General features: G+C 41.1%; 1 protein-coding gene across 2 annotated transcripts in view; it reads left to right on the top strand.

Annotated features, from left to right (window-relative positions):
* The first annotated feature begins 804 nt into the window (after positions 1–804).
* Positions 805–19,788, top strand: part of XDH (xanthine dehydrogenase) — a 53,981-nt gene continuing 34,997 nt past the window's right edge. The window contains exons 1-10 of one of the 2 annotated variants that reach the window (XM_074578965.1): positions 805–1,080; positions 7,908–7,965; positions 10,415–10,511; positions 11,733–11,841; positions 12,937–13,063; positions 13,875–13,936; positions 16,215–16,283; positions 17,096–17,164; positions 17,610–17,696; positions 19,004–19,145. In XM_074578965.1, the coding sequence (XP_074435066.1) occupies positions 1,027–1,080; positions 7,908–7,965; positions 10,415–10,511; positions 11,733–11,841; positions 12,937–13,063; positions 13,875–13,936; positions 16,215–16,283; positions 17,096–17,164; positions 17,610–17,696; positions 19,004–19,145 (874 nt within the window). In that variant the 5' untranslated portion in view covers positions 805–1,026. The remainder of the gene's footprint in view (positions 1,081–7,907; positions 7,966–10,414; positions 10,512–11,732; positions 11,842–12,936; positions 13,064–13,874; positions 13,937–16,214; positions 16,284–17,095; positions 17,165–17,609; positions 17,697–19,003; positions 19,146–19,788) is intronic. The other variant, XM_074578966.1, reaches the window with a different exon arrangement.

Genomic DNA, 19,788 nt, shown 5'->3' with positions numbered 1-19,788 from the left:
CTTGTTCATGAAACCAGTGCTTGTCATGTCTAGGTGTCCATGGATAATTCTGTGACAAAACGAGGAAGACTTAAACAATGCAAAATGTACGATCGTGTAATGGAGAAACCAGAAGAAACCACCACCAAGGAAATGGAAGACAAAAAATTCTTCAAAGAATGCTCTTTCCTCTGTGTTTCGCTGGCAACATGCACCTAAGATCCAGGATGTGAGGATTAAGCCAAAAAAGGTAAGCCTAAATGTTTTAAGAGCCCAGTGAAAACATTATGGTCTTAGCCCAGCACCTCTTTTGAGGTGCTGGATCAGAGTGTCAGTTCTCCAGAATGGCTTTTATTGGGACAAATACGTATCTGTTTAAATTATGTCCTTGCAGGTGGAGGGTACTGTAGCTTTAAAACTGTAAGGGAAAATAGTGAAATAGTCTTGCAGTACATCAACTAGCTGATGTGCACATATCGAGGAATTTTTAAATAAGCAGGTGCTTTCATTAGAGACCTCTGTGTGGTGAATGCCAGGTGGATGGCTATGCACAGAGCAAGGGAAACAGAGCTTTTTCTTGTCAATATTCGGTGAGGGATAGTTTGGAGAACGCCCCCCTCTCCACCACCCCCCCCGCCCCCCCCTCGGAGTTTGCGTTGTATTGCAAAATACTGTGAATTCCTGGCAGCCATTGCAGTGGCACACTCTGAGTGCCCCAAGCCTGGCAGTATAATCTAAAGGGAATGCAGTTGAATTGTGTGATCTATTGCTATATAAAAGGGGGCGGGTCACTCTGCTCGTTCCAGCTCCTTTTCTGTCATTACTGCTGCAGAAGCACCAGCCAAACGCAGCTGGCACGCCTCTTCATTGGCTCTTATATAATATGGGGTTTCACAGGGCACCGATGTAGAAATAAAGTCAAACATTCTTGAGGCAGACTCATATTACTTGTCGTATCACTGGTGCTCACTTCGCTGTGGGGTGTAGGGCTGCTCTCGGAAGGGTGATCTGTGGCCCTGTCTGAGTGAATTTTGAAAGGTGTGCAGGATGGCTCCAAACGAGATGAGGGATGAACTTGTTTTCTTTGTGAATGGTAAAAAGGTAAGGAAGATTCCAGCTTTCTGTCCGGCTTGCTCCTGGATTGCGGCTTGATTATTTATTTGTTCTAGTAATCTTTTTCCTCCTCTGAAGTTTTCTAGCACCAGCACAATTGCGATGAGTTTTGAATATTAAATTATGAAGGCTATTTATTGCTTTGCTAAGTGGCTAATTCTCTTCTTTGACTTTACCTTGTGAATTATTAAAAGATATAATATATAATGTTCCTTTTACATTTTAGATTTGTTGGCAATAATTTACTGCAATTCTGGGGTAACAACTTTTACATAAAGATGCACTGACTTAATGCAGGCATTTCTACTAGAAATAATTTCAGTAATTACAGATCTGGAAAATGTAACTCAAATGTAAGCATCCATATATAATTCATATGTTCAATAAGTAATTCTGACATTTGATTTTTTTAAAAGGGATTTAAGTGAAGTGTTCATTCTGTTTCCGTTTAAGAAGATAGAAAACTCTCAAATCAAAGTGCATTAACTGATACTGTTTCCTAGATCAACTGCTGACAATTACCTGAGAAGTGACAGTGTTTCACAGGAGGGTGGGGTGGTTCTTGCACTTGCTGGACACCTTTGAACAGTTTGTCCCAGAGCCTCCTTTCTCAGTTTGGACTTCCCCTGACTGGCATTGCAGCCTTGACTCTTCAAAAGCTTGTAACAAGTCAAGGCTGCCTCTTTTTTGAACTACGAGTACCGAGTTAGTTCTGTTGCTGAGCTCAGCTCGATGCTAGTTTTGCCCCACTACCTTCCCCTTGTCTAGATACGTGAGGAGGGAAACGTGCCAAAGCAGTTTCCAGCTGGGAACCTTGGGGAGGGGAGAGGGTTGCATGTCCACTGTGTACTGTGGAGCCAAGAGTTTGTGGACCTTCCCTGTGCACTGCTTAGGGGTAAATCACATGCAGCACTAAGTTTGGGCTAGAGAATGAATTTTTAATCCCTTGAGGGGTAGCACAATATTCTTAGTTGGTTACAAAGCTCTGTGCCCTGCCCTACAGACTGGCATAGGATTACTATCAGTTTGGCATTTGTTGATCTTTCGTGCTAATTTAATCAAGTGTAAACGTGGAAAAGATTGTTGCTACAATTAGGGTGTTCTAGTTATGAATTTGGATCCTTAACTGGAATGGAATTTGAACTTTCCAAGGTACTAGAGTGTTTGATATCAAAGTTTTGTTTTATCTAAGTGTCAATAGTTAGGCGAAGAATTAAGTTTATTATGGATTATAAGTTAGTCAAAGAGCTCTTGAATGTAATGTTTATGTAGAACCCAGCCCTGGTTCTGGCATTTTATAACAGATGACAACTGAAGCTTTGCTCACACAGATCAGTAACGGTTCATATGTCAACATTAATTGACATATCAGTCGTTCATTGTTTCTAGAGGGAGGTGAAAACTTGAAGCTCCAAGTTAATCATGACTAGCTAATTGAGTCTGGTAATCGAGATTTTGAAGCAATGGCACAGGATGATCTGTGAATTTCATCTGATGAATTTTCTGCTATTATGGGCACAGGTGGTATACCATTAACTTGTCTTCTCGTTCTGTGAAGGTTTTAGAATTCAGATCCCTCCTCTGAACCCCGGTTTTTAGAGGGTGAACCGGGAGCTTTTTGAGTCTTGCAGTAGCAGGTTGCCACAAACAAGTCGGGCAATCCAGACCCTGATACAGGCCAAGTGTACTGTCATGTTTTCTTTTTGTGGTATGTGCTAATGAAAGAGAATTGTATTTCTGGTGCCAGACCAGATAAGGTTCAAAACCAACATGCCACTCATGGTAGGCCTGAAGAGTTTATAAACAAATTCCTATATATGTTTACAGCTGGTGCTTCAGCATTGGTTGGTGCTCAGGTGTTATAGGAGCATTGCTCTGTGTACATCAGTAGAAAAGCCCTTCTTCAGGGAGGAGGCTCTTGGCTAACATATGAAAATGTGTATAAGTCAAAGCAAAGGAGAAGAGACTGAGCTGCACAGAGCTGGTTCTGTGGGACTCTCTTTTATGGATGTGGGGTGAGGCAGAGGAGGGGAGAAAGAGCAGCCTAGACCCTGAAGGCTAGCAGCAGAAGACAACCAGTTCCTTTTGTATCTGCTGTCTCTTCGTGCAATGTCCTGAAGCTAATGAACATGCTGTGAATAGCATTGCCCTTCACAGGGGCATTTCAGCAATTTTTATGGAACTGCAGTTCCTATTTACAAAAGCTACATCTCAGAGCTGACCTTGTGCATGTGTGAAGGGGTTTATCACAGTGTGATCTTGGCAGTTGTTGGCTAAAAATACCCCACCAGGGAACAATTAATACTACCAGCGGTACCAACTCATTCCACATATCAAGGCTATCTCAGCATTTTTCCCTGGTGGCTCATGGAACCAGGAGTGCTAGCAAAAGAGCAGGTTCCACTTGATTAGAGAGGAGAGGGCTTCCTGGGTTGTGCTCTACCCAGAGCATCCAGTGACACCCTTTTTTCTGTTCCCTTTTTTGAGTGTGCTGCCAAAGTGGCTTTAGTTACACCCCCACCAAATGCAGGTTTAAGAGAGAGAACTGGACTCATGGGCGAATCCGATCTGTGGCAGCAAATGTGGAGTTTATTGGGACATTTCTGCACATGAGAGGTTATGTGGTAGAAGGGGTGGTGGGAAGTGCCTGGGCTGAAACAGCAGGTAGCAAGTTAGGATATGGCTCCATCCATCTGGAATCCTGAATAAATATTCCAGCTGATTTCTTGCAAAGAATGTGATGGCATCGCCAGTGGGAAAGGTTACTGCTGTGTGAATTTGTGACAACTTGACATTGCTAATGGGCTGCTGATACTCTGTCATAGTACAAAACTGCATGATAAGAGGTGGTTGATAAGATAGGGACTTGCATGGCAGCAAATCCTTCTCCCTTGCATTAGCCCAGTTTGCAACGTTGTCAAGAAAAAGTCTCCTGAGAACAGCTGAGCATACTTCACATTCAGGATCGTTTATTTTAAGCACCTGTTTACTTCACTGGGCATAACGCTTGTCACATAACTAACACAGTTATCTTGGTAGTCTACCTAGACTAGAATGGAAAACAACACACGCAATTTAAAGCTAATAGTGGCAATTTTGTTTTCCTCAGCTGACAAGTCTGTCTCATGCATATGTAGCATGTAATTTTAGTTCAAACACGTGGAGTCAATATTTCTGTTTTCTATCCTGAATGTTAAGAAGGGGTCTATACTGGAAGCCACATTAGACCTCTTCCAAACCCTGTGGATGTTTGATTGCAGATGGGACCAGCCAAAATACAGGATTTTTTTGAGCTTTGGGACCCTCTGGGTCCTACATAAACAGTGAATTACAAGTTTTCAGTGTGCTGGTTTAAAGCAGAACAAAATGTTCTCATGACCAATAGCAGATTTACATTGTGTGGTTATATTCAGTTTGTTCATCTGTGTTCTAATCCTTTTCCCTAGTAAATGAATTTAAAATCTCTCATTGACTTCAGGAATACACATTCACAGATTTTAAGTTCCTAGGGGACCTTTACCTTTGACTAGTCTGACTTGCTGTGTGGCAGTCTAGTTAAAACCTTTCACCTTCTCTTCTTGCAACTAATTGGGTGACTAAAGGCTAGTGATTGAATGGGAGTTGTTGTTCAGAAAAGCATCTGTTTCTTATTTAAAGACCCTAGCAGATGGAGAGCTTAGCATGTTGTTTGGTAAACTAGAAAAGTTTCTGTTTTCCTTTTTGTTCCTTTATTTACCTTGCTCAACTACTGTTCTTTTAAATTGAAAAATGCTTTTTTTTTAACCTTCTGCGAATACTAATTTAAATATGATGCCTTATGTGGTAAAGGCAAAGTTATCTGAGTTAGTGAAAGGCAGGTAGAGAAGACAGCAAACAAAATATTTATTGAGATCCAAGTTTTGAACAGGAAATCATGGGGAAGTGAGTTCAACACCTCTCTGGACCAGCCCACGGGCTCTAAGCACATAGACTTTTGCTTAGGAACTTGTTCCATGTGGTACTTAAAGCTTGAAGAACTGTAGGGCCAGGCTGGGCTCCCTGCTGAGGCAATCTGAGTATTTAAGATTCCTAGAATCAGTAGACAAATAGATGTGTAGTACAAACTGAGCGTGTATAGCAAATTTGTTGGGAATCGTTTGACTGTCAGTGCCATCCTAACATTTCCAACAAAGTTTCTTTCTGCATTTGATTAATATTTAAGTTACCCCATGCAGTAAAATCCACAGTTTTGAGTCTGTCAAAACGTAGCTATCAATCTGTTGTATCTGGGAATATGACATTTGTTTTAAAAAAAGAACAAAAAAACCAAGAAGTAACTGAGCAAAAAGGAAATATTTCTTTAATTACAATATCTACATGGGCTGATCCTACTCCCCCTGAAAGCAGTGGATATAATTCAGTTTCCCTTCTGTACAAGGACAAGGTGAGCAAGAATTGTTTTGATGGGTAAAATATTAAGCTGTGAATCATATTGTTCTGGGCATCAGACAAGAGAAGATGTTATCCCACCCACAGGGTTTTAAAATATTTTAAGAACAAATCACAGCAGGTGATTGTAACAAACCACTGGAGGAATGATATGTTGGAGGACAAAACCAGCATCAATGACAATGAACAATAAGCAGTAACAGTAAAACGTTCTTACTCTGTGGCCAGCAAGAGAGACTCATAAACAAGCATCCCCTCACCGGGAATCTGAGTGCAAAGAAATTGCTCCTTGCTCTCTGACGTGTGAGATTTTGTTTAATCCAGAATGTCCTCCAAACTCTTACCCCTTATCTCCATCTGATCCCAAGTCTCTGCCAGCATTGCAGATATACAGCTACAGTGGAGCAGTTTGAAGTGGCTGAAGTAGGAATCCTGGGCTATTGGTTTGAACAGGGTAAGAAAGTGGATTGTTCAGGACGTGTTCTACTGCATAGTGGGAGCCACTTTCTGATAAAGTTGAGCAAAGGTTTGACTTTAAAATTTAAAACATGCTTAAGTACTTCATTGAAATTGTGTGGAGCTGAGTGGCTAAATGCTTTGCTGAATGAAGGATTAGGCCCGTGTTTTATTTCTTACTTAAATTCCTGAAAAGGAGCTATTGGGCCGAACTTTAAATTGCTTGGTGAGAATACCTAATGGAGTTCTTCGTGGATTCTTTCAAGAAAACTTCTTGAGACATTTCTTTGATCTAAGCATAGAATAATCTCGATAGTCTTTAACCGTCTGGAAAACTATTCTGAAGCTTTTTCTCTGTGCTTAGCTATCTTGGAAGCTGCTTTGGAAGGGTTTGCAATGGCCATTGGCACAGCCCTGAGGAAGAAACTCAGCTTGACAGTAAGAGCGTGAGTTGCTGGGGAAGGGTCTTGGCCTATGAAATGGCTGTGAAAGGCCTTTTGTCCATGGGACACCCCTAGTCACAGGCATTTTTGGAATTATCTGCTCACATCTATCTGTTTACCAAACTACTGCAAAGGGATGTATGTGCTTACTCTGAACCAACTGGTCGTGAGAGAGCCAATGTATGCTCTTGTTTCTATGCATCCAGAAGGTGAGGGAACAGGAGCACTCTGCTCTGAAAGCAGCAGTATGGGTGCTGCATGATTTACAGCAAGACATCCCCAAGCTAGATGAATGAACTCTGTTTTCTTGTAGATTATCCCTAGTGCAGGAATGAGATGTGCAAGAAATGACCAGTTGTGTTTTGTAGCAGCAGCTTTATCAGATAGTTCTAAAAACATGGGCTCGAATAGGAAGTATGAACCTTGTCTCTTTAGAATAACACTGTCACGTGTCAAAGGCATAAAATTGAAGCAGTACAGAGGTTGTGAAGGTTTCTTATCAGTAAGAAAAAAGGCTTACACAAATGACCTCTGTTTCAATTTACCCTTCAAACTGGGAGTGATTAATTTAAATAAACTGTAACTATTGTACTTAGGACTTGCACAATGTAAGAGCCAAGAACACATGATTACATTTTGGCACACAGTGAATTTGGAAAAGTTTCTTGATACTATTAATAACAGAAAAAGGGGAAGACAAGCTCTGCAGCAGAACTTTGGTTTCTGACCATTGGGCAGAGGTTGAAGTAAAATCTAATTTTATGTCTAATAGATAACTGCTAATAGCGTTGTTCACTAATAGGATGGAGCTGACTCAAAATGTGCAGAGAAAATTTCTCCTTGGTTGGAATTTCAGGTTTAGCATGGCTACTAACGTAACACTGATTGATTTAACATTAACAGGGAAGAAAGAGAAACTTGAAGATGATTGGTACTTGCTATCTGTCCAGCCGCACCTGCATTGGTCATGTTAGGGTTTCCTCTGCTGTTTTTTCTCGCTGCAAAATCTGTTACTGACGTTATTTCTGTCATTCTGTTTATCTGCTTGTTTTCTCTTTCTCTGTCTCTTCTAATAGTAAGAAAGAGAAGGGATATGGGTCCGAGATGCATCGTCAATAAAGATGAGATGCAATTTGGGGAGGTGTCAGAAATTCAAAACTCGAGTACAAAACACAGTTCTTCCTCTGCTCACTACTAAGTCTGTTTGCTATTTTTGATGAAGGGTTTTTTAAGGTTTGCCTCAGTGTGCCATGGCTGAAAAAACTCTGATGTATTTAATGCGTATACTTTTCTCTGTCACAATAAATTCAAGGAAATGTTTTGTCTGGGTACATGACCAACATTGCTGAACCTAGTCGGGGGAGTTAATCAGTGGTTCTGCTCCTGCTTTGGAAAAGAAGTTGCAAAAAGTCCAAACTTTCTCCTTCCAACTAACATACCTGTGTTGTAAAGTGTTCGGTGTGTAACAGTACCTTTCCCTTCTTGCAGGTGGTGGAAAAAGATGTGGACCCAGAAACAACTCTGCTAACCTATCTACGAAGAAAATGTATCCAGTGTCAGAAGAAACTGCAGAAGGCTTTAAATGCCTCTGGCATTTCATAATTGTTTACTGTTCTGCCTGTCACTTGAGTGCTAGACAGAACTTGTGCACAGAGTATAAGAAGGAGTGCTCTTCATGGTCTGGTATTTCTTGCTGGCAAAAATTACAGCTGGTATTCCAAGCTTAGAAAATAGCAAATTTTAAATAATATACTTTAAATAAACTTTAAATAATTTATTAATACTTTAAAAGCAAAAGTCAGAATTGTTAGGAATTAGAATATGCTGGAACGAAAGCAATATTGAGATGATAATAAAATGGAAGGAAATTTAGGTTTATTCCACATAAATCGTAGAGAATTTTCTGGCCAAAACTTTACAACCACTTGAGCTGCTTACATCCAATAATTTGGATATTACTGGATAGTTAATATCCAATAACTTGATTATCCTGTGGCCTGTTCATCAGATGATCCAGGGATGCAAACTCAGAGGCAGGGGTTCCCACCGCATACTGTGGGCCTGTTTACGTGAGCGGATGCAAGCAGTCACGTTTCACTCCTGTTTGAAACTGGTCAACACATGAGTCAGATTAGCTTCAGGAGCTGGGTAGCTATTACTGTGATGACCAGGCTGGCTATACTAGGTCTGGTTCAGTAGGTAGTGTCATTCCATGTTTTCTGAGGTTTTGTCTGACCAGCTGGGAGTGTACGTATGCCAAACTGTTCACATCTGTGTTGTGTATTCCTTAAAAAGAATCATGCATACTTATTTCACTATGTTGCCATGTTCTATTTGTCTGGGATCTGAAAGAAGTATGAGGATATAAATCACGCTCCTCTTTTGGGTTTCCAACAGAACTATCAACAGCCCTATTTTGTCTGACTGTACCTTGGGTGGATAAAGTTCAGGAGATAAAATAAGTGGCATGACTCTTGTGCCTGTGTGCACTTCTTACTGCTAGACATTTTATGTCTAATCTTCTTAATATCTAATGCAAATAGCTTTTATTAATAGCTCTGATTATCTTTATAACCTTCTGATCTTCTACATGAACATTCTGGTGACCTTATTTTGTAGATGTCTTGTTAGGGTCAGGCAAATACTTTGAGAAAGATGTTTCATTGAGGCAGATTATCACTGTTGTCAAGAGAAACATTGGATGGCATAGGAAAGCTATATTTCTGCTGAAGCAGATGCATGATTGCATGAAAAGTGGACATGGTGCTGAGGGACCATGGTGGACTTTCAGTGGTGGACTTGGCAGTGTTAGGTTTATGGTTGGACTCAATGATCTTAAAGGTCTTTTCCAGCCTAGATGATGTGGTGATTGCTATGAAATTAGTCAGTTCCAGAGTCTTTGCAGTGAAGGCAAAGATGATTTCAGTTCCCTACATCATGATGCCTGTTGCTTTTCTCAGGCCTAAGTTGGTTATCTCAGCAATGTGTCCATTGCCAATGAAAGCAGCTGTTCTTTTCCCACCAAAAGTCTCTCAGCATTGGTCAGTCCTCTTCACAATAAATAACAGCGTGTAATTACCTTCTAATGAGTGAAGGAACCCAAAGAGGAAGTGACTCAAGGAATTCTCTCCTGAAATCCCTTTGCGGAACGCTTGATGTAATGTTTGAGTGTAAAGTACAGACGTGTGCTCTGCAGCCTGTCGAGGAATCTGCTTAGGCCAGTCCATACACTTTGTCAATTCCCAAGTGTCTGTGCAGTGGTTCTGTGCATCTCTGCTAGTTCTGGCTCTCAGTGTCTCCCTCCTGTGGTTTTATGGCAACCAGGCTACTGGGGAGTGTGCTTGGCTGGTTTTGTCCCCAGCAATGGGGAAGTAATTGTAAATGTGGCCTAGAGAGAAGCTAGGGTGGCCAGACCATGACTCTTGAGATGCAGGTAATTTGTGAGCAGTTCAAGTACAGCTCCCATGTCAGTGCTAAACTGTGTGACTTGTGGCACTGTGTGACTGCTCTGCCTGGGTGCCTTCTGGGTGGTGGGAATCGCCAAGCGTAGGAAGAAGTCAACCACCATTGATGAGAGATTCTGAAGGAGATTCTGAGAGATTCTGTCGCCATGTGTCTCAGGGATGAGGCTGCATGCCTGAACAGCTCCTGCTCAGGAGCAAAACACTGCTCAAAACACTCCTACTGAGTGCTTTGTCTCCCTTATGTCATTTCCTTCTCTGAGTCTAATGGAAGGTGGGAACTGTTGAAGTTAAGAAATTTTGTTTATTCTGAATCTATTGGAATGCAGATTGCCTCCTTATTAGGGCTTTGGGTGTTGATCTCAAAGCTCACATGCTAGCATTTGAATCTTTGCTTACGTTAAATTAAGTTATTAAGCAGGAAAAAATGAGTGCTTGGTTTCCAGCAAGAACTTGTTGCTAAGGCTTGATTGACAACTGTTTGAGCAGGCTTCTGCCAACACTCTGTGTTTTCCTTGATTCCTGTTCTCTCAGTGGGCCTATGTGGAACCAAACTAGGCTGTGGAGAAGGTGGCTGTGGTGCTTGCACTGTTATGATATCCAAGTATGATCCCTTTCGGAAGAAAATCCTGTATCCTTTGCAATCTGAACTCGTCAACTGAGAAATGAAATGGGGACAGATCCAGGTTCTTGACATTCCAGAAGTGGTACTATTTTAAAAAAGGTTATATAATGTATGTTTTTGCCAAAACATAATTTTTCACTTTCAGAACATAAACTCAGAAGGCTAAGGCAAGAAAGTATTTTTTCCTGCAGCATTGCACAGTGCTGATAGGGAACTATTTCATTGTGCCCTGAAATATCTGCACTGACTTTAGCACGCAGGCTATCTGCCATTTCACAACTCAGAAAACCTTTCTTGCAATGTAATATAACTTTTTGCTGTGATGACCCAAATGATGGTTACTGTAATAAAATAAAATCTTTATTGCTATTGTATTACTACAATTATCTGGTTTCTGTATGCCAGCAGATATTAACTTTTTCTTTACTTCTATTGTAACCTTCAGAATAACTCTTCTTTCCTGAGATATAAACTTTTTCCTTCTGTTCTCTCTTTAATTAATTGAAGAGTGAAGCAGTGGAATCAAACAAAAAGGGGAATGTAGAGAGAGGATGAGGCACAGGGACAGACTCCAGTTTATTTTTACTGTGGGTAATGGAAGGCACTGAAATCTTGCATATATTTGGAATAATGCTGGGACATACTTTAACTTGGGACCATCTAACTTAGTGGTTCTGCTTAGTAACGTAGCCTTGAATACGACATATTTAGGGTCATTATTCTGTCTTGATAGAAATGCATTAAAGTAGCTAGTTCCTATAAGAAATTTCTCAACATTATTCTATTTTACCTTCAGCCTTGACTTTTTCCCCATGTCTACCATCTAGAAATGGTTTCCTAGGTAAAAAGCCAATAGCTCCGTGCTCTTATTTAACTTTGCGAGTGGGCTAGGCCAGCTGTGTAACATCTTGATATTTGTAGTCTGCCTCTGTAAATTACTTACCTGGGTTCTGTAGGTTAACATGGAACAAGGATGTTTAAAGTTGTTATTTCTAGATCAAATCCTATGGTGCATACTCACTTTAAACTTCAAGTGAAGTTGATGAGAACTTTGGCTGAGTAGGTGCTGTAGGATTTGGCTTGTAACTAATACCTGTATCACATCTATTTAAGTCCTCCTGTTGTGTCCACTGCTACAGTTTCTGAGTAACTCTTCAGTCCTCCTGTTCCATTTTTCCTTTGTTGAGCAGCACTGTCAAATGAAATGCCCTTAATATATTATTTTAGCCACCATACTGCCAATGCTTGCCTCTTCCCTGTCTGTGCCCTCCATCATGTAGCTGTAACTACTGTTGAAGGCATAGGAAACACAAAATCCAGGCTGCACCCAGCCCAGGTAAGCTATTAATACTGGTAACTTTAAAACCCTCTATCCATGTTTTCTTCTTACATTAGTTAATCCTGTTCCAGGGTGTTGGGACCTCCATCATAATGTTAAAGCCAGGAGTTTGACTTTCCACGAGTAGTCTTTACTTGCAGGAATGACTAAGTGATGGAATCAAAACTCCCAGGTCGATGCCGTAGCTCTGTTGTGCCCTAACAATTTAACTGTTGCTATCCTGGCTGAACTGCTAATGCTTTTGTTCTAGGGCTATGTGGTGGCTGTATTTGGTCCACATCCTGGGTCAGATCCCAGGATCTGGGAACGCTGATCTTGTGGTGAAAGCCTATGTAATGACTTGGAGCCAGGAAACCTCAGTTAGGTTTTCGCTCTCCTATGGCCTTCCTGAATGACCTTGGTTTCTCATCCTGCATAGTTAGGAACGTTCCCTGCAGTAGTGCAGTAAGGATTGGTTCAGTGATGTTTCTGGAGTCCCAAAATACTCTTTGTGGAGAGGAGTGACAGAAATGTGAAGCCTTGCTCTTTTAACAAGGTGTTATAATGCACTTTTTATGAAAGCAGACTTGCCTTGGGTTTGTCAGAGATACTGCTCCTTTAAGGGAAACTGTGATTCATCTCAGTTTGTACAGTGGGTAGGACTTGTGCCAATATCTATCTAAGACCATAAACAACAAAGTGAAAAGTAAGTTAGATACGCGTGAAAGGATGACCTTTGTTTTCTTGACTTCTTTTCCTTACCTTCCCTGACAATCCTGATAGCTAAGCTTTGAAATTCAAACTCAGGTCTATTCAGGTAGCCCCAACCATTCTGGCCTGGTAAATCTGAAGAACTCTTGATCTCACTGGACGCTTCTAGTTGCCTTCGGTTGCATTAGGAGTTCAAAGCCTAGATGCAAAGTTTTCAGGGTGTTCTCTTCTTTGAAGTCTGCTTCACAGATCAATTGACCATCTCATAAGAGAACATCTGATGATAGTCTTAGCACCTCTGGTGAGATTGTTTTTTTTTTTAACAGAGATGTTACAGAAACAAGCACAACAACGAACTCACCTTGATATTATGAGCTGATGGTTGTTGTTACTTTTTCTCAGGAGAGAATAGCAAAAAGTCATGGGTCCCAATGTGGCTTTTGCACTCCAGGCATTGTCATGTCCATGTATACGTTGCTTCGAAACAATCCCGAGCCCAAAATGGAGGACATAGAAGATGCTTTCCAAGGTAATACTCATAGTCCTGCAGAGATGCAACCTGTTCTACTTTCATTACATCTGCTTTACCAACTGGGATGGAGGTGCACCTTTGTTTAATGTATTTCATTAAAGATAGCTGATTGTTATGAGGTTAAGAACTAGCTTTTCCACTAGGAGACTGGCCGGGGGCCAGTGCACAAAAGTGAATAAAAATCGCCTGTGGAAAATCTCATAGAAGTTCATTGTTTGTCCTGAAGCAGGGGCAAGTGGCATCAAGTCTTGGATAGGTGGCCTGTCCCTGGAGGGCTTATAAGAGCCTCCACATCTCCTTGTTTATTCATTGCTGTCATAAGAGCCTGCAGAGGTGACAGCGTCTGGGCCAGCCAGCCTCAAGTAAAGGACCAAGAAAGCAGTATACATGATGGAGTGGGGCAGAATTCAACTGTGTGAATCATCTGAGAGGCTGCTGTTATTGCTGGGGTTAGAGATGTTACCATACTTCCTGCAGTGACCCGAGAGGAAATCAGATGCAGGAGAAAACAACCTCTTTGTAATTCAGGAGACTGGATAGTTGGTATACTGATTAGACTCTCACACTTGAGGTAAACGAATACTTCATAAGGCAGATTGATTTTTGTTTGTTTTTTTTTTATTTAATTAATTTTAATTTAAAATTTCAACAAAAAGAGATGGTAGTATTGTTGCAAGATGAACTTTTTCTCCTCCCAGGTTTTTCATTAGCTTTATCTAGATTGACAAGCTTTTCAAGAAACAATAAAATGTTCTAAAAGAAAAGCCAAGTGATACTAAATCTTTACCCTTTTGCTCTGGCAATGCAGGGAACTTGTGTCGATGTACAGGGTACAGACCCATTCTGGAAGGATACAGGACATTTGCTAAAGTAAGTGGCTTCAGATAATGTTTAAAAAAATCTGAAAGGCTGTCTTTCTCTCTGTTACTAAAATACACCGTGAGCTGAACTGGAGAAGGAAATGTACGTGATACAATGCAGCTCCAACTCTTGACCCGTTTGTATGTGCTTCCTGCATTAATAATGCAGGAAGATGAACTCCTTTACTCACTCTGGTTCTTGTAAGTGTAGCACTTTAATAAGATCCACCTGATGGTCCCTTTTGGGATCACAGGTAATCAGACTGTAATTCTTTTCTGTAAGTCACTGAAAAACCCAGCATCTCTGCATAATACTGCTGCGGATAGTCCCCGACGTGAAAAAGTGTAATGGTATGGTGTGCATATAGGGACATACTGTGGGAGAATCTGATGAGAAAGTTGCTTTCTTGAAAGATGAGCTGCAGAGCTGAAGTAGCTCTGGAAAGAAGTTGAAGTCACTGCTGTATAGTTCTTGCCCAGAACTCATCTGCTGGTACGGGTGAGGTACAAAGCTTTGCCGTAAGTTTTGTCTAGTCCCTTTGTTCCTGAAAAACTGCTGTAGGCTGTGAAGAAAAGTAGATCATTAGGTACTTCAGTGATTACTAGCCACTTATGTGGCTACACTGGTACTAAATATCAAAAGTAAGGAATTTAGAATGCTGCCCATTAATTTCATTTTATTATCCAGAATTATGATGAACAAAAGAGAATACAAGCAGGAGTGAAGGTCCATTACAAATGGTTGATAAACCCAGTCAATATAGTCTAGTTGGATTTCCAACAAGCTTTCAACAGTGTCTCACTAAAGGCTTTTAAAGACAATAAGCAGCCATGGGATAAGAGGGAAGATCTCTGTATGGATGAAAGATTGGTTAAAAGGCAGAAAATGGCAGGTAGGAGAACATGATGCATTTTGCAATGGAGAGAGGTCACTGGTGCAGTTCTGCTGAGACCTGTGGTGAAAGGAAGGCTGTTCAAGATATCCCTAAACGAGGTGGAAAAGAGAGTGAGCTGTAATATAAGGAAATAAGTTAACTAATATCAAGTTACTCTGGGTCATTAAGACAGGAACAGACTTTGAGGAATTTCAGAAGGACTTTATGAACCTGAGAGACTGAAGAATAGAATGGAAGACAAAACTCAGGGCAAATAAATGAAAAGCAATTTACAGAGTGAAAGTCAGTCCTCATTTCACATATAAAATGATAGGCTGTGAGCAGACACAAGATCATTTTCCTGTTATTATCTTCCTGCATGCAGGAAGATGATCTTGGGGGTGTGGTGGACAGTTCCACAGAAGAATCAACTCAGTGCTCACTGTCAATCAAAACAACACTTCAAAGGATAGAGAACAAAAAAGAAAACACTGCTATGCCACTGTGTGCATCATGACTCTTCGTACAGTGGAGTACTCTGTGCGGTTCTGGTCCTCTCATCTCTAACACAGTATAGTGGAATAGGACAAGATTCAGAGAAGTGGAATAAGGATCCACATCTGTGGTAATCTGGCTTCCATACAAGGAAGCATTGAGTAGGCTGAGATGCTTCAGCCTGGGAAAAAAAAGTCAGGGAGAGGCAGGGGCTCTACATAGCCCATATACTGATTTGTGTTGACCTCTGATAGAGATCTACGAAATTGTGACTGACAGGTAGAATGCGGACAGGTATTTGCTGTTTGCTACCTCTTCCAATACAAGAGCAAGGTGTCAAGAAATGAAACTAGTAGGAGTCAGATTGAAAAAAAAAAAAAAAAAAAAAAGGGCAGATGGTCTGCCAAGTGCCAGGTAGCTGACCTGCAGAACTCACCAAAGGGTGTTGTGGGCACCAAAAACTCACACAGGCTCCAGGGGAGACTGAGCAGGTACTTGGATGGAGAGGTACTGGGAGTTACTAAAGAGACAGAAACCACACTGGGCTAAGGTAGTCCCCTGAGCTGAATGAGATTGGATGCTGGTACTAGGTATTGTATTGTATGTGTTTGTCCCTTTTACTCTTCTCTGGGTATCTCCTCACAGTTCCAGGTGGACCACAGATACTGGCTGAATGGTGAGAGTAGTTCTAAACCAGAACAAGGGGTCTGCCAGTAGACTGGACCTGACCTAGCCATCACATTGCGGGACATGGCCTTCTATTCGCAGGGGAAACACCTACTTGCTTGGCACCTTCCATCTCCCATTTCTGCTTTGGATATAATAAATGTGGGATCAATTTCTCTCAAAAGGGAATCAAGTCTACTTCATTTCTTTGGAATCTGCACGTTTTTTTCAGAACAGTTTTTGTCCCTGCAGGACTGGAATTGCTGTGGTAGAGTAGCCAATGGCACTGGATGCTGTCGTAGTGAGAGGGAAAATAGCATGGTAAGCTGAATTTTAAAAGCCATAACCTCAATTTGGAATATAGTATTAGAGTTTTGATGTATTAGTCACCTCTCTGGCTCTACTGTGGTGCAGATGTTCAGAGCTGCGTGAGCTGGTTTGAATGTCTGTCTCTTGGGAAACGCTGTGACTGCATATGTCCTCGTTAGCCATCATGACACAGGTTTTACAACAGTGAGCTAGATATGTTCCTTTTGAACCTGTGAGGTGTGACACATTTGTGAAATAGCATGGTGACAACTGTAAGCAATGTGTTACCAGCTTCTAGTATATTGAAGCACTCCACCTTTCAGTGAAAACAGATCTAAAATCCAGTTAATTCCCCAGTATGATCTTTCCCAAACTTTGCAGTCCAATGACAAATGAAGTTATTTAATCGCCATTCCAATAAATTGTACAATTGGAACCTTTTGGAATATCTGGAGGAAAAAAGTTAGTTACGTTTTATGTACCAGTTGAGCTACAAACAACGGAGGGATGAAAACAAGGAATTAGAGCATAAGGTACTGTGAGTATAAAATGAATTTAGGAAAGAGAATATAATCAAATTCTTTACCAGCATAAATCCCAGTGAATTCCTGTGTATTCATTGTTAGGAGGCATCCAGTGTTGCGTGGAATACTCCAGCAATTAAGACTGTGTGGAGGTCTTTCATCAAAATAGTTTATTAATAAAAAAAATGACTGCAAATTTCTGCAATCAGGGATTGATAAAAGAGGAGGAATACATCCTGTAAAAGTTGGAATGTTCTGGTTTTGTGTAGAAAAGCTGAAGCGGGCTTGTTTCTTCTACAGAATGGGGGTTGCTGTGGAGGAAAAGCCAATGGTCCGGGCTGCTGCATGAATGGAAAAGAAGACAGTGTGGTAAGGTGCCTCTCAACTATTAGTTTTTTCTCTGTTTCTGATGTTTTGAAGTCTTAGCTCTGTCTTGTTTTGTGCCAAAGACCAATGCTTTTAATTTAGCTGTATTTATGCAAATTAGTTTAGACTAATTTATATTTTTTGCTGGTCTTACCTTAGAAAAGGTACCTTTGATGTAACTTTACATGCCAATGTGAAAGTGATGTCACTTTTGATAGGCAAAAACTTGTTAGTGTGTTCAGGTTTCTGACCAGACATGCACTGTGATCAGAAAAATATGTCTGAAGAACCTGAAATGCTGGATCAGGTGGCATCTTTTCACTGTGTTTGCCATTCTTTGCTCTATGAAATAGTAATAGGGATTTAACTGGAAAGACGAATGAGTTAGGGTTGTATGTGGATAGCTTTCTCCTCTGCCGCCCAGCCATTTGCATTTTCTCTCTCATAGACAATGATGTCCTCCAGCCTGTTCAATTCTTCTGAGTTCCAGCCATTGGACCCTACACAGGAGCCAATCTTCCCACCAGAGTTAATGGTAAGTTCTTCAAGAAGAAATAGTATGTGGTTTGTTGGTTTTGTTGTTCTGCACAGGATTTGAGCATCCACAGCGTCTCTGCTGTGAGGAAATGGCAGTGCAAAAGATGGCTGCTGATAAAAGAAGATGCATGGGCATAGGCTCTTCCCTGTTTTATAAAAGGGAAGACTTTTAAGCCAGGGTGACTTAAAAGATATGCAGGCCAAGTGCCTGCCCCAGCTGGCTGACTTTCCTCTCTGTTTTTCACCATACATGTCTGCTCTTGGGTTGCCTTCCTTCCAGTCGCTGCTTATTCAGGGGTGGAACAGTTGCTGACATTTAGATTCCAATTTACTAGGTCAGATGTGAACTTCTACATTAAGTACAGCCATATCTTAGCCAATTGCCCAGTGCTCCCTTTATAGTGTAGAAAGAGAAGTAGGAGCTATGGGATGTAGCTGAATATATGTTTCAACTAGATGACTTCCCAAAAGCACCAACTTCTTCCAGTCAGTGTAGCAGAAGTTGTCTGGCTCACACTGGCATAAAAAGTTAGGTGGGATTAGTTTCTCTCCATGTTCATTCCTGTCTTTTTTGGGGTAGTTTTCCCCTAAGCAAATGTGTCCCAGCCAGAAGTCTAGTCTAGCACATGGCATGTTTACAGCTTCCTTCACATTTAACAAACAACTGAAATTCAATCGTTAGTTCTGCTGCTGCACCAAGCCTAAATGTGTCCTGAGATAGAGCATGACTAGGTTCTCATAGACCATAGCACGATATATATTTAGATTGAGATAGGTCCCCTCTGTTTCTTCTCTAAGACATTCTCCTGCCTAAGGGTTGATCTGATGTTGCTGTGAGACAGCCATGTTAGTTTGTTTTCTTCTGTCATTGGATGAAGGAGTTAAAAAGGGAATTAGAATCTGGCCTTACAGCTGGTAACTCAAGTTCAGCAGTGCTGAAGACTGACATTTTCGCAGTGAGATGAGAATGGAAAACCCATTACTTCTAAGATGTTTGAAGCCACAGGCATCTGCCAGAACTTTGGTCAGATGGAGCTTGCTGGCCGAGGTCTTGCTAGGGACATGTGGCAGCAGGATGCACCTGGCAATATCAGGAAGGGAAAAGTTTTGTCAGCATGAGAAGGACTGTCGTCACTGCTAGCAGAAGGATGGGGAATGTCTAACTGCCAACAACAGCGTGGATATCACAGCCACCTGTCAGTAACTTGACTGAGATGGAGCCTGGTTGATAGACATGGGCGGCATGTGAGCAGGGATTCTTGGCTTCGTGTAGGGTTTGAGCACTCTCTGAATTCACTTTTGCAGACTCAGAGTAACAAACAGCAGAAACAGCTGTGTTTCAAAGGTGAGCGTGTGATGTGGGTCCAGCCTACGACTCTCAAGGAACTGGTGGCTCTCAAATCCCAGTACCCCAATGCCAAGCTCGTTGTGGGGAACACGGAAGTGGGTAAGAGCTGATGCTCATTATGAGCAGTTGGAAAACTTTGCATAGAGTATGTTATGAGAACAGTGCAAATGTAAACTTCCTTCGTGCCATTGCTGTTAAATAGTTGTTTAATCTTCAGGTTGTATGTAGGAATAAATTTTCTTCTCAGGGAGATTAATCTCACAGTGAATGTTTTTCCTTGTTCTTTGCTGCATCAGGTGAAAAAAAAATATGCTTATCTAGACCTCTGAGCTTTTGTGCTAGTTTTGTGAAATTTTGAGAAGAGGGGAGTGTAAAATGTCCTCATAATCAAATGAATTCAGTTATGAAATCTGTGTTCTGAAAGATAAAACTCTCAAGACTTGAAATCTTACTGTTTTTTTTTCCCCCAAAGTATATACTTCTGCAAACATAAGTGCTGAGGAGGAGAGTTCAGATGTATTTAGTAATTCTGTTATCCCGAGCAATCGATTCAGAAGGCAATCCCCACACTTTGTATGGTTCATTTTATTAATTCTTCTTTCCTGAAGGATTATGTACAGCAATAGCCAGGTTACACAAGTACTAAACAGTGTATTTAAAGTTTTTGCAAGCCCAGAAAAGAGTCTCCAGAACTTCCCTATGAGAATTCTGGTATCAGTGGAAAGCAGCTTTTGGTTTGGTA

Source organism: Larus michahellis, chromosome 3 (genome assembly GCF_964199755.1).
Source record: "Larus michahellis chromosome 3, bLarMic1.1, whole genome shotgun sequence".
Classification (NCBI taxonomy): domain Eukaryota; kingdom Metazoa; phylum Chordata; class Aves; order Charadriiformes; family Laridae; genus Larus; species Larus michahellis.
This window is presented reverse-complemented; position numbering and strand designations above follow the sequence as displayed.